The sequence below is a fragment of the Crocuta crocuta genome, unplaced genomic scaffold (assembly GCF_008692635.1).
Source record: "Crocuta crocuta isolate KB4526 unplaced genomic scaffold, BGI_CrCroc_1.0 scaffold218, whole genome shotgun sequence".
NCBI classification, from domain to species: Eukaryota; Metazoa; Chordata; class Mammalia; order Carnivora; family Hyaenidae; genus Crocuta; species Crocuta crocuta.
Genome location: NW_027533170.1, coordinates 8171971 through 8186036, shown reverse-complemented (window position 1 = coordinate 8186036; position 14066 = coordinate 8171971). Strand labels below are relative to the sequence as shown.

The 14066-nt window shown below is 47.4% G+C and overlaps 1 protein-coding gene across 1 annotated transcript in view; it reads left to right on the top strand.

Annotated features, from left to right (window-relative positions):
• ADAMTS2 (ADAM metallopeptidase with thrombospondin type 1 motif 2) overlaps nucleotides 1–14066 on the top strand; it is a 235338-nt gene that overhangs the window by 174421 nt on the left and 46851 nt on the right. The window contains exon 6 of the mRNA XM_077746330.1: nucleotides 7505–7661. Within this exon, the coding sequence (XP_077602456.1) occupies nucleotides 7505–7661 (157 nt within the window). The remainder of the gene's footprint in view (nucleotides 1–7504; nucleotides 7662–14066) is intronic.

Here is a 14066-nt window from a genome sequence, read left to right as displayed (position 1 = left end):
CAACAAGGACAAGGAACTTCTGTAGGTGCTGATCATCAGTCACAGAGCCCCTGTGCTCCTGGCTCTGTACTGTTGTACCCATTCTGCGGATGGGGAGCCTAGCACGGTGAGGAAACTTGTTCAAGAACACAAGCAGATGAGAGACGAGTAGGTCTCCTACCCCAGGACTCTCATGCTATCCAGGTGAGCCCCACCTGTCACCTGCCCGTGCCCTGGTGAGCTGCTGGATGGGTTTGGGGTCTGTGGGGCTCTCTGACATGTGGCGGCACCCCTATATGCGCCCCTTGGCGCTATGATTCCTAGGAGACCAGCCTCCAGGCTACTGGTCCAGTTTCCCTCCTGTGTTCTTGACTGAAGGAGGCAAGAGCATAAATAATTCAGCTCATTCAAGGGCAAACAATGGAAATGTCAGAGAGCAGTGATTGGAACAGAACTTTTGAACAGGTCTTAATTGGCGTATTTAGGGTGGGATCGCAGAGGTTGTCTCTGGCCTTCAAAGTCCCCCTTTGCCCTGTGCCTGCCTGGGCTCAGAGCTGCAGCCCCAGCGTGGAAGGGTTNTGCCGGCGCACACTTGAAGCCGTTCTTGTGGCAGCAGCGCCACCTGGTGGTCACGTCTGGGCTCCGCCCTTCCTTTCCCGCCTCCCGCTCCTCACTGCCCAGGAAGAGAAAACACTTCCGATTGCAGAGGGGCTTCCAGACCCACAGATACTTCTTGTGGAGCAGGACTTGGGGGCTGTTCACTTCGGTTGTCTCTGATGTGGTTCCATCTCCGAAAAACATACCTTCGGGCGATTGTACAGCTTAAATTAGACGATCCCTGTAAACCAGGAGCTACCACCCAGCCTGGGGGTGCAGAAATGCCCCTTCCACGGTGCAAACGGCATGACCACCACTCCGCTGCGACTCGCTCTGTACAGCTGGTGTCCACGGCTCCCTCTGGGGTACGACCATCCCATCTGTGAGGTCCTCGGCTGGTGCTGTGGCCACCCCCTAGCAGGGCTCACACCTGGTCCCCATCCCAGCACAGGTGGGAACTAGGAGAGTCGTACAAACAGTTTTCCTAGAGAAACCCCCGCAGAGACGAGCAGGCAGCCGAGATGATCAGGGGCCTTGAGGGCTGGCTGGAACGCAGGTGTGAGAATCTTTCTTAATTGAAACAGGCGACCCTGTGCCTCTCTCTGGCACTTTGGGAGGGGATACAAATAGGAGAAATAGATGTTTCCTCTCTTCGCTCGGAGGAGGGTCACGGCGCATGGGCCGTGAGGGCTACGGCAAAAGACAGGACAGGTGGTGGTGCCTTGGAGAGTGGGACCCATCAGAGGTCTGCGCAGATGTGGCTGGATGGCAGAGGTGGGGGTGGGGTTGCGCAGGAGGAGCCACCAGAGCCCACGTGACTCACCTGGGCTGGCCCAGACCCCTCTCCTGGGCCCTCTACTTGGATGACTCTGTTAGGAGTCCCTCAGGCTGTGGGAGGAGCAGGTGGAGGAAAGGTTGAAGCTAGCAGGTACAGGAAGCAGGGGCTCATGGGAGCTTGCTTCCAGGGTTTCTCCAGGAAAACCTGCTTCCGCCCGTGTCCAAGCCTTTTGAGCCTCTGCCCCTCTGGCCTCACTCGGTTCCCTGGGCCAGCCTTTGTCATGGGTGGGCAGAGCACTTGGGCTGATCCCCCAGGGGCTGCACCCGGATAATTGGGAGAGCTCCTCAAAGCCAAACTGCCAAGCTTATACTAAGCAAGCAGTCCCTTGACTGCGTCCCCAGGCACCGTGGACCCCAAGCTCATAGACTTCTCCTCAAGCCTCCCTGTGGGCCTCCTGGCCACCTTCCACCTGAAGCTAGAAGCCTCCTCCTCCCCCTCCTGCCCGCCCCCACCCCTCTTCCTCATCTCCTACCCCGTGACCCTGACTCTGCTGATACAGCACCAGCTCCTTCCCACACCCTCCCTCTCCCATGTCCCCTCCCTCCTCAACCACCCAGAGACCCTGTGCCTACCACAGTGTGGGGCCTGGTATCAGGTCACAGGCTGGCCCTGGGTACCCACAACCCCTGAATGCTCCAGACCCAGTAAGGATGAGGATCCCAGTCCTGGGTTCTTTTGTGCCCATCATAAATGGGCCAGAACCTAGAGAAAGTTGGGACGTGGTCAGAGAAACAGGATGTGCATCTTGGGCACCCCAATGCTGATGTCACCCTTCTCCTCCATCTCTGAGTCCCATCTGGACTCAGAGCACATGGCCCTTGGTTTCTGAGATCTGCCTCCCCCAGGACCACTGCATCCTGGGACAGCCCTTCCCAGCCCTTCTCTCTGCCCCTCTCCTTGGAGAGTCTCCTCAGAACCCAAAAGCTGAGTGGGGAGGGGGGCATCCCAGACAACTCCTGCTCTGGACCCTGCAGCACAAACCCCCATGGGGCTGTAGAGTGCAGGTGGCAGGCTGCCTTCTTGAAATGGGCAAAGACAAGGCAAGAACAAAACACAAATCAATATTTCAATAAATTATCCTGCCGCAGCAGCGAAATCACTCTGGCTGCCAGAGGGGCTGGGAGCCTGGGCTGAACTGTAGGCATCTCTGGGAGGAAGGAGGTGCCAGTGTCAGGTCCAGCTGAGAAGGACATATTGGAAGGGGGCTGTCTGCATGAGGTCCTCTACTTCAGTGCTCTCAACCTGGTGACCTGGGGGAGGTGGGGGGTTTTTTTTGGTCCACATAATTCATGTTAATTTAAGTCAACGTTTACTATGAGCTAGACTTACTTTGTAAATTTCAGATTTAAAGACTGGCCCTGAGAAATCCAATGTGGCAGCTCCAGGCACCAGTTTCTGCATACCAGTGGTAGCCGGGCGCTGAATGCCGTCACCCTGTCCACCATGCATGGACTCTGCTTTGCTACAGTCCACAACTTGTAAACCCCCATTTTCTTTTTCTTTTTTTTTTTTTGTTAATGTTTATTTATTTTTGAGAGGGGGAGAAAGAGAGAGAGCAGGAGGGTAGAGAGGCAAAATCTCAAGCAGGCTCCACACTATCAGTATAGAGCCTGATGCGGGGCTCAAACTCATGAACTGCAAGATCATGACCTGAGCCAAAATCAAGAGTTGGACACCCAACCAACTGAGCCACCCAGGCACCCCTCGACCCCCACTTTTTTTAATGATGGGGAGGAAGTATTCCTGTATATTCTTGTGCCTTCTAAACTGTCAAAACAAATGATGGACTTGTTTTTCTTACAACCAACCTGCCTCATTGATTTACATTGCCTGCCTTTCCCCTGTACGTATTTGGGGACTGGAACACTCTCTCAGCACTTCCCACAAGCCCGCCTCCTGAGCACTCTGGCCTTTCTTTCTTCCCCCAACCTGCTTTTTCTCAACCTCTTTCAAGCCCGGCTCCTGCCTTTCATTCTGTCCCTGACCCTGTGGCCTTTTTTCCTGCTTTCTGGCCCTGAAATGAGTTTCTTTCTGGCTGGATTTTGACCCTTGCTCAAAAATGTGGCCAGAGCTCTTCTCCCACTGGTGTGGGGGCACACCAGCTGTCCTGGAGACCAGCCCCTGGCTTTCATCTGCCAGCCACTGCCCTTGACTGAGGTTCCCGTGGTTCCCCCAAGGGAGAAGTGCATTGCTCAGGACTCTCAGTAGGATGTGGCAATAACACAACTCAAGTTGACTTTCAAGGGACAAGTTTCCTGACACACATAAATGATACGCACCTCTGTGACAAGCAGCCTCTAGGCTGGTCCCTGGTGACCCCACCTCTTGGTATTCACTCCCTGGCATAGTACCTTCCCCTCAAGCATGGGCAGGACCAAGATTCCAGGGGTGTCTGGCTCTGTCAATGGAGCATCGAGCTCTTGATTTTGGCTAAGTAATGATCCCAGTGTCGTGGGATCCAGCCCCGCATCAATCAGGTTCCGTGCTGAGCATGGAGCCTGCTTAAGAGTCTCCCTCTCTCCATCTGTCCCTCTTCCCCACTCGCAAGTGCGCTCTCTCTCTCTCGCTCTCTCTCTCTCTCTCTAAAATAAAAACTTAGGGGCACCTGGTTGGCTCGGTCGGTTAAGCGTCTGATTTCAGCTCAGGTCATGATCTCACGGTTTGTGGGTTCAAACCCCACGTCGGGCTCTGTGCTGACAGCTAGCTCAGAGCCTGGAGCCTGCTTCAGATTCTGTGTCTCCCTCTCTCTCTCTGACCCTCCCCTGCTCATGCTGTCTCTCTCTCAGAAATAAATAAAAGCATTAAAATTTTTTTTAATAAAATAAAATAAAAACTTAAAAAGACCATGGTTCCTGCCTTGGATGTGCACTATCTTGCCACCTCTTGGGTCACTTATGCTGGAGGAAGCAAGCTGCAGTAGGTGACTTCTCTGTGGTATGGCAGTAGCCCTTGGTCCTGCCAGCAGCCACATGAGCAAACATGGGAGCTGGTCCTCCCCCAGGGGAGCCTTCAGATGAGACCACAGCCCCAGCCTCAGCTTGCCCAGCAATCTCTGGAGAGACCTTGAGCCAGAGCACCCACCTAGTGTTGCTTTTGGATTTCTGACCCACGGAAATCACAAGAGAATAAATGTCTGAGGCTTTTCAGACCATAACATTTTGGAATAACCCCTTATGTAGTGGCAGATGACAAACAGATCCACAGCAGGCTGGCCCCAGGCCTGGGTGAGCCAGGTGGTTGTGTGAGGACACAGGGAGTTGACCTTTCTGCAGCCCGGGCTCTGTGTTGGCTTCGTTCCCAGGTGAAGTCTCCTCCCGTGGTGGCAGGGGGCACCAGCAGCTCCAGACTCCCCTTCCAGTGCGTTGGCCTACTTTGGTTATGTGTTCTCCACACCATCGTGGTGCTGGGATTAGCCAGTCCCTCACCGCTGAACCTGGGGTCAGACTCAGATGGACAGAGGGGATGTTTTACGAAAGGGGGACCATGCTGCTGTTGTCAGACGAGTATGGGCAAATGTAACAGCAGCCCACGGGGGCAAAGGGAACCAGACAAGAATTATCCCAACCCGTGGAACCCTCAGGACCCGGACAGGCCAGCCAATCGTGGGGATTAGCCTCCTGACACATGGGTTGGAAGACACTGTCCTGGAGGAAATGAAGCCCCTTCCATTGGAGGTGGCCCAACAAGGCTGCTGAACTGTGCTGTGGGGGGTGGGGGTGGGGGTCAGGGTTGCATTCTAGTGGCAGCTTTGTGGCCATCCTGGGTCAAATGGTCATTCGTGGCCTTGTGATCTCCCTGGGATTTGGATCTGGCTGGCAATCTTAATCTCAGTGGCTATAAGCACAGGGACCCAAATTAAATTCACCCATGGGGGTCTTTTCTTTCTCCTCCCACCCAAAGCTCATTCTCTAGAAAGGAGATCCTCTCCCCGGAAGTCCTTCAGAGCTGTGACCTCTCAAGGTTTTCTGGAGGTGGCTACCGCTTGGCAAGGACTCCGGCTGACCTGCAGGCATCAGGCTCAGATGGATGGGACACAGATGCCACAGCCTCTCTGCACCTCCTCTGTCAGTCAGGACAGCCAGGACCATGCTGCGGGCTTGCAACAGTAGATCTTTATTTCTTGCTCTGGTTGGGTGTTCAGTGGGAGTTGGTAGAGGACTCTGGTGTCACTGTCACTTGGGGCCTGGGTGACAGAGCAGCCACCATCTCGACATTGTTGCTTATTACATGCCAGCAAGGAGAGATCTCTGCGGGGTCTCACGTGGGCAACTGAACGCTCTGACCAAGAAGAGACACAGGTCACTTTTGCTCACAGCTCACTGGCCAGGGTGGGCTCTCCCTCCCTCCCGCTGCTGCACCTTCCTCTGGGCTGGCCGTCTCTGTGCCTGTGTCCTGCAGGTCCTGGTCACCAGACCTCTCATTCCAGTCTGTGACTTTCCTTCATCAGGACTCATTATGTCTTCTTATAACCAGCACACTTAGCTCCCAGGTGCTCTGCACTTGGGACTTGGGAACTGGTGTGCCATCTTGTAAGCCACTGACTTGGATAAATAACCCTGACAGTGACCAGGAAGAAATAGACCACCTGCACACATGTCTACTAAGGAATGCAGAACTCTACTTTACAGACAGATGGATCCTTAAAGAGAAGAAGCGGGGCTCAAGTCGGTTGAGCATCCAACTCTTGATTTTTGGCTCAGGTTATGATCCCAGGGTTGTGGGATTGAGCCTCATACCGGGCTCCAAGCTCAGCGTGGAGCCTGCTTAAGATTCTTTCTCTCTCTCTCTCTTCCCCTCTGCCCCTCCCCACCATTCATGCACTTGCGCGCTCTCTCTCTCTAATAAAAAAAAAAAGGGGGGGTCTGTGTGGCTCAGTTGATTAAGAGTCCAACTTCGCCTCAAGTCATGATCTCACAGTTTGTGGGCTCGAAACCCACATCAGGCTCTCTGCTGTCAGCACAGAGGCTGCTTCAGATCCTCTGTCTCTCTCTCTCTCAGCCCCTCCGCCACTCTCAATCTCTCTCTCTCAAAAATGAAAGTAAATATTCAAGAGAGAGAGAGAGAAGTACATGCTAAGGACTCTGGTTGGACAGAACCATTCTGTGGTGGGAGTTTAAGGTGAGAGGAGCTTACATACTCACTGCCTGGTGTGAGGACAGCAGAGAAAAAAGGGAAGCATGTTGCATGTAGGAGCCTTGCTTTGGGGACAGCACAGTGCATGTTTTGCTTGGGACGGTGGTTTAGGACAGGGGGTTGAATATGGGCTTTGGTTTTAGGCTTCCTAGCCATGTGACTAAGGACAAATTACTTGACCTCTCTGAGCCTCAGCTTCCTGCCTCTCGGGGTGGTTGTGAGGACCGAACCAGAGAGCGAATACCAACGCCACGGTGCAGAGCGGGCTTCAAGGCTCCCGGCTCTCTCTGCCACGACGCTCTCTGGTGTGTGCCATGATCCCAAATGGGGCATGCTTTCCCGGCAGCTTCTGCTCCATGGTCCCTGAGGGAATGATCGCTCTGCGCTCTGCCTCTGCTCTTTATGTGGCTCCTTTGCTAGATCTCTGCAATTTCTCTCCTCTGCTCTGTGTGTGTGTTGTTTTCTGTGATACCTTCAGACAGGGAATGCATAGGGTTCCCTTCCCCTGCTCTGGNACCCCCCACCCCCGCCCCGGACCCTGCCAGCACTGTGAGCTCTTCAGCATGAGGTCCACAGTGCATTTGCTCCTGCCCAGGGCCCGCACAGAGTAAGTGCCTAAGACACCCACAGGGACCCCTAGCAATGGCATAGACGGAATGGACCGTGTGAGGCCTCTGACGGCCTCAGAGTTTTGCCTCCACAACTCACCTGAAAACCAGGCAGTGGTTTTGTGTGAAAACTCTCGCAGGTGTGTGTGACCGAGGAGCCTTCCCTCCACTCAGAAGAATGGAGCCAAGTTGGGAGGTGGGTCCCCAGGAGGAGCTGGGCTCGGTGTCACCTGGACCAGGTCCCCAACAGAGGGCTTCTGTGAGCACTAACAGCCTGCTCAGCTCCCATTTGGTCCACCAGACGCTAAGCCCTCTCTTCCCCTCCCTTCCGTCTCTCCCACCCCTGCAGTCCATGAGCCTCATTGAGATTGGGAACCCCTCTCAGAGCCTGGAAAACGTCTGCCGCTGGGCTTATCTTCAGCAGAAGCCAGACACGGGTCACGATGAGTACCATGATCACGCCATCTTCCTCACACGGCAGGACTTCGGGCCCTCGGGCATGCAAGGTGAGCCTCACGTGTGCAGGGTCACAGAAAGGAGGGAGGCTGGGCATGAGCCAGCCATGGTCCTGGCTGGGAAGGGTGTCAGGCGGGGAGAGGCTAAGGCCCCCTTGACCGCTGAGGGGTGGCATAAGTGCTGGTGACCCTCAGGCTCATCGAAAACCATCACGGCCTCTGCCATTTCCCCCAGGTAACTGGACTCTCTCCTGGTGGGACAGCAAAAGTCAGAGGTGGTGAAATGGGCAGAGCCTGGAGCTGGCATCCAAAGAACGGACAGAATCCAAGGCGGGGTCCCAGAGTTGTTTGCTTCCTCCCATTAAAAAAAATTGTTTTTGAAAAGTTTTCCACTTTTAGAAGTTAAGGAATTTTGCTTAACAATTCAAACTATATAAAAGTGACAGATCTAAAAGGAGAAATTGACAAGGCCTACAATTATACTTGTTTTAACAAATTCTTTTCAGTAATTGATAGAACAATAGATAAGAACAGGGGTAAAGATACAGAAGACTTGAATAAAGAAAGTTGGCCTAAGTAATTTCTAGAATACTATGCCAGACAACAGGAATACACACTCTTGATTAGTGCAACATAAAACCATACCAAAGCAGGGGCACCTGGCTGGCTCAGTCTGTTAAGTGTCCAACTTCAGCTCAATTTGTGAGTTTGAGCCCTGAGTTGGGCTCTGTGCTGACAGCTCGGAGCCTGGAACCTGCTTCTGATTCTGTGTCCCCCTCTCTCTCTGCCCCTCTCCTGCTCACACTCTGGCGCTCTCTCTCTCTCTCTCTCTCTCAAGTAAATAAACATTAAAAAAAAAAATACCAAAGCAGACTATGCAGGGCCATAGGGAAATCTCAACAAAATACAGAAGACTGAAATTATACAGAATATGTCCCCTGACCTCTGACCACACTGGAAAAGAAAGAGAACTTGATAAATTATGAGCGTTTCGGGGAGCCTGGGTGACTTAGTCGGTTAAGCGTCCGACTTTCGCTTAGGTCATGATCTCGCGGTTCGTGGGTTTGAGCCCCGCGTCGGGCTCTGTGCTGACTGCCAGCTCAGAGCCTGGAGCCTGTTTCAGAGTCTGTGTCTCCCTCTCTCTCTGACCCTCCCCGGCTCACGCTGTCTCTCTCTCTCCTAGAAATAAATAAAACATTAAAAAAAAAAAAAAGAAAAAAAAAAGAAAAATTATGAGCGTTTGAAAACGAAACAGCATGCTCATCAATAATCTGTGGTTCAAAAAAGAAACAATAGTAGAAATTAGACTATATTTTTTAACAAAATGATATTGACAATACGACATATCAAAACTTGTGGATGTAGCTAACATAATGATTCGGTTGATATTTATAACCTTATTTACACATTCATTAGAAAAAAGGGCCTAAGAGTCCAATCATGGAAATGTCTATCTCAAGAAATTTGGGAAAAGAACAGCTAATTAAACTCAGCAAAAATAGAAAGGAAGGAAATTATCAATGTAAGAGCAGGATTGTTGAAATGGAAAACAGTAGCAGAGAAAAATCAGCAAAACCCAAATTTGCTTCTTTGGAAATGTAGATTAGAATTGGAATGCCCCTGGCAATGCTAGTTGAAAAAATAAAAGAAGAAAATACACATTTACTAAGATCAGAAATCTAAAAGGGACGCCATTACAAATGTTACTTTAAAAAGATAATAAGATAATGAGGAGGTATTTTGAACATCATTGTGTTGATAAATTGGTTAATTTAGATGAAACTTATAAATTCTTTGACAAAACATAAAGTCTGAGGAAAAAAAAGGAAAATCCGAATAGTCTATCATCTAAAGATACTGAATTTACGCTTAAAACCCTTCCTTCAAAGTGAACTCCAGGACTCGATAGCCTCACCAGAGAATTCTTCCTAACTGTTAACGAAGAATAATGCCAATCATATGCAAACTCTCACAGAATGAAAAGAGAAGGAACATGTTTCCAACTAATTTTATGAGACCTGCTCAAATTAGTACCAAAATCTGAGATGGACATCAAAATTACAGGCCAGTCTCTCCCATGAATATAGATGCAAAATCCCAAACAAAATATTAGCAAATCAAATCCAGTACTGCTTATAAAAAGCAGCATATGGCAATGAATTTCGGCTTCTTCTGGAAATGCATGGTTTAACGTATGAAAATCAATCATGGTAATTTGCCCCATTAATAGAATATGGGAGAAAAACTTACAGAATCATCTCAATTGATCCAGAAAAAGTATTTGACAAAAATCAATATCCATTTGTGATCAAATGTCTTACTGAACCAGGAATGGAAGAAAATGTTCTTAATGTGATAAAGGATACTTACCAGGAAATAAAGCTATAACAAACATCATATACAATGGTGAAATGTTGAAAAGATTTCCTCTAGACCTGAGAATGAGTCAAGAATAATTGCTGTCACTACCTCTACTCATCATTATAATAGAGGTCCCAGCCAGTGACATAAGGCAAGAGGAAAATAAAGTATAAGGATCAAAAGGGAAGAAATCAAACTCTCACTTGAAGATGATATGCTTGTGTACATAGAAAACCCAAAAGAATCTACAAATAAATCATTACCATTGTTAAGTAATTTTCTGGATATAATGTCTATATATATGTGTATATATATGTATATATATATATCAATTGAATTTATATATTCTAACAGCAAAAAATGAAAATTTGAAAACTAGTTCCACTTATGATATAATAAAAGAATAAAAAATAGCAAACACCTGGGAATAACTTTAGCAAAATATGTCCAAGATCTGGACCAGAATACTGTAAAACACATGCACAGAAGTTATAAAAGACTAAATCAATGAAGGGATATGCCATGCCAATAGATAGGCAGGCTCACTATTGTAAAGAGCTCAGTTTTCTCCATACTGACCTGTAAGAGAACATGAGTGCCCTCCAGAGGAAGCTCAGACCCAGCCAGATATCTTGAGGATATTGACAGGTTGATTCTAATGTTCACATAGACATGCACTGGGCCAGGAGCAGTCAAGAACAACTGAAGAAGATGAGCAAAGCATTCAGTGCTCCCAAAAGTACAGTCGTTAAAAAGAACGAATTTTGATGCAAGGGTTGACAAATGTATCATTAGAACAGAACAGAGAGTCAGAGTCCAGAATCGAACTTATCGATGGATGGATGCTTGACTCATTGTGAAGGTGGTCCTGTGAAGTGGAGGGGAAAGAGAATTTTTTAAACAAGTGGTGTCAGGTCAGTCAAATATCCAAATTGGGGGTGGGGTGGGGGAATGAAGCTTAATACCCTCCTTTTACAATGTAATTTGTTTCACTGAGATATCATTGACATATATCATTATATTAGTTTCAGGTATATATGATGATGTGATGCATGTATAAATTGTGAAATGATCACCACCATGGTCTAATTAATATCATCACCACACATTGCTACAAGATTTTTTTCTTGTGAAAAGAAATTTTAAGATCTATTCTCCTAACAACTTTCAAATATATAATACTGCATTATGGACTATAGTTTTCATGCTTGACATTAGATCCCCCAGAACTTATGTATCTTATAACCAGAGGTTTGTACCTTTTGACCCCCTTTACTCATTTTTAAAAAAATGAACTCTAAGTGTACTGTGGTGGGGAGGGGGAAATGACACCAGATACAATTATTCTAGCAAAAAAATTGCATCGGTATTTTTTTAAATTTATGTATTTATTTTTGAGAGAGAGAGCATGTGCACATGAGCAGGGATGAGGGGCAAAGGGAGAGAGAGAAAGAGAGAGAATCCCAAGAAGGCTCCACACTGTCAGCACAAAGCCTGATGCAGGGCTCTGTCCCACAAACTGTGAGATCATGACCTGAACCGAGATCAAGAGTTGGACATTTGGGGCACCTGGGTGGCTCAGTCGGTTAGGCGTCCACCTTAAGCTCAGGTCATGATCTCATGATTCGTGGGTTCAAGCCCCGCACTGGGCTCTGTGCTGACAGCTCAGAGCCTGGCTCTTGCTTCAGATTCTGCGTCTCCCTCTCTCTCTGCCCCTCCCCCACTCACACTCTGTTTCTCTCTCAAAAATACATAAAACATTAAAAAAAAAAAGAGTTGGGGCGCCTGGGTGGCTTAGTCGGTTAAGCGTCCGACTTTCGCTTAGGTCATGATCTCGTGGTTCGTGGGTTCGAGCCCCGCATCGGGCTCTGCGCTGACTGCCAGCTCAGAGCCTGGAGCCTATTTCAGAGTCTGTGTCTCCCTCTCTCTCTGACCCTCCCCTGCTCACACTGTCTCTCTCTCTCTCCTAGAAATAAATAAAAAATAAAATTAAAAAAAAAAAGAGTTGGACGTTTAACTGGCAGCCACCCAGGTGCCCCTTCACTCATTTTACCTGCCCTCTACCCCCTGCCTCTGGCAACCACCAATCTGTTCTCTGTATCTATGAGGTTTTGCTTTTTTAGTTGTTGTTGTTTTTTAAGATTCCACGTAGAAATGAGATCAGAGTATTTGTCTTTCTCTGCCTGCTATCTCAATGCCCTCCAGGTCCATCCATGCTGTGAATGGAACAAGTTCCCTTTTCATGGCTGAATAATATCCCATTGAATGTATATACCACATATTCTTTATCCATTCATCCATTGATGGACACTTCATGGGCAGTGAAGTGAACATGGGGGTATAGATATCTTCTTGAGTTAGTGTTCGTGTTTCCTTCAGACAAATACCCAAAGTAGAATTGCTGAACCATAAGGTAGTTGGATGTTTAAATTCTCTGAGGACACTGCAGAGTGTTTTACATGATGGCCGCACCAATTTACATACCCACCAACAATGCCTGAGAGGTCCCTTTTCTCCACATCTTCGCCAACCTTGTTATTTCTTAGTCTTGACTCAAGCCACTCTAACAGCTGAACAGGTGTGGAGTGATACCTTATTGTGTTTTTGACTTGCATTTCCCTAATGATGAGTGATGTTGAGCATTATTTCCTGAACCTGTTGGCCATCTGGATGTCTTCTTGGGAAACATGTTGTTTCAGGTCCTCTGCCCATTTTTTAGTTGGATTATTTATTTTTGCTGTTGAGTTGTTTTGCAGTCCTTATATATTTTGGATATTAACCCCTTGTAAGATAGATACTTTATAAATATTGTCTCCTATTTTGTAGGTTGCCTTTTTCATTTTGTTGACAGTCTCTTTTGCTGTGCAGAAGCTTTTTTACCTTGATGTAGTCTCACATGTTTATTTTTGCTTTTGGCATCAAATCCAAGAAGGAATCATCACCAAGACAAGTGTCAGGGATCTCACTGCCTATGTTTTCTTCTAGGAATTTTATGGTTTCAGGCCTTATGTTCAAATCTTTCACAAGTTTAGTTGATTTTTGTGTATACTCTAAGATAGTAGTCTAGTTTCATTCTTTTTCACGTGGCCATCCAGTTTTCCCAACGGCATTTACTGAAGAAACTGTCTCTCCTTACTGCAGAGTCTTGGCTTCTCTGCTGTAAATTAAAGGACCATATATGTGTCAGTTTATTTCTGGGCTTTTATTTTGTTCCATTCATCTATGTGTTTGTTTTTATGCCAATACCATACTGTTTTGATTACTATAGTTTGTAATATAGTTTGGAATCAGGGAACGTGATGCCTCCAGCTTGTTCCTCCTCAAGATTGTGTTGGCTCTTTGGTATCTTTTTTGGTTCCCATACAAATTTTAGAATTGCTTTTGTCTCAGGGCACCTGGGTGGCTTGGTTGGGTAAGCATCTGACTCTTGATTTTGGCTCAGGTCATGATCCCAGACTTGTGGGATCGAGCCCCATGTCGAGCTTGGGATTCTCTCTCTCTTTCTCTCTCTGCCTCTCTCCCCCACTCATGCTCTCTCTCCTTCTAAAAATAAGTCTTTAAAAACTAGAATTTTTTTCTATTTCTGTGAAAAATGCCATTGGAATTTTGATAGGAATTGCATTGAAACTGTAGATAGCTTTGGGGAGCATGGACATTTTAACAATATTAACCCTTCTGATCCATAAACACAGAGTATCTTTCCATTTATTTATATCATCTTCAATTTCTTTCATCTATGTCTTATAATTTTCAATGTACATGTCTTTCATCTCCTCGGTTAAATTTATCCCTAGGTGTTTCCTTTTTTTTAATTTAATTGTTAATGGGGTAGTTTTCTTAATTCCTCTTTCTGATAGTTTATTGCTAGTGTACAGAAATGCAGCTCATTTGGGGATATTGATTTTGTATCCTGCAAGTTTACTCAATTTGTTCATTAATTCTAACATTTTTCTGGTGGAGCCTTAAGAGCTTTCTATATATAATATCACATCATCTGCAAATAGTGACCGTTTTACTTCTTCCTTCCAATCTGGATGCCTTTTATTTCTTTTTCTTGCCTAACTGCTCTGCTAAGACTTGTAAATCTGTGTTCAC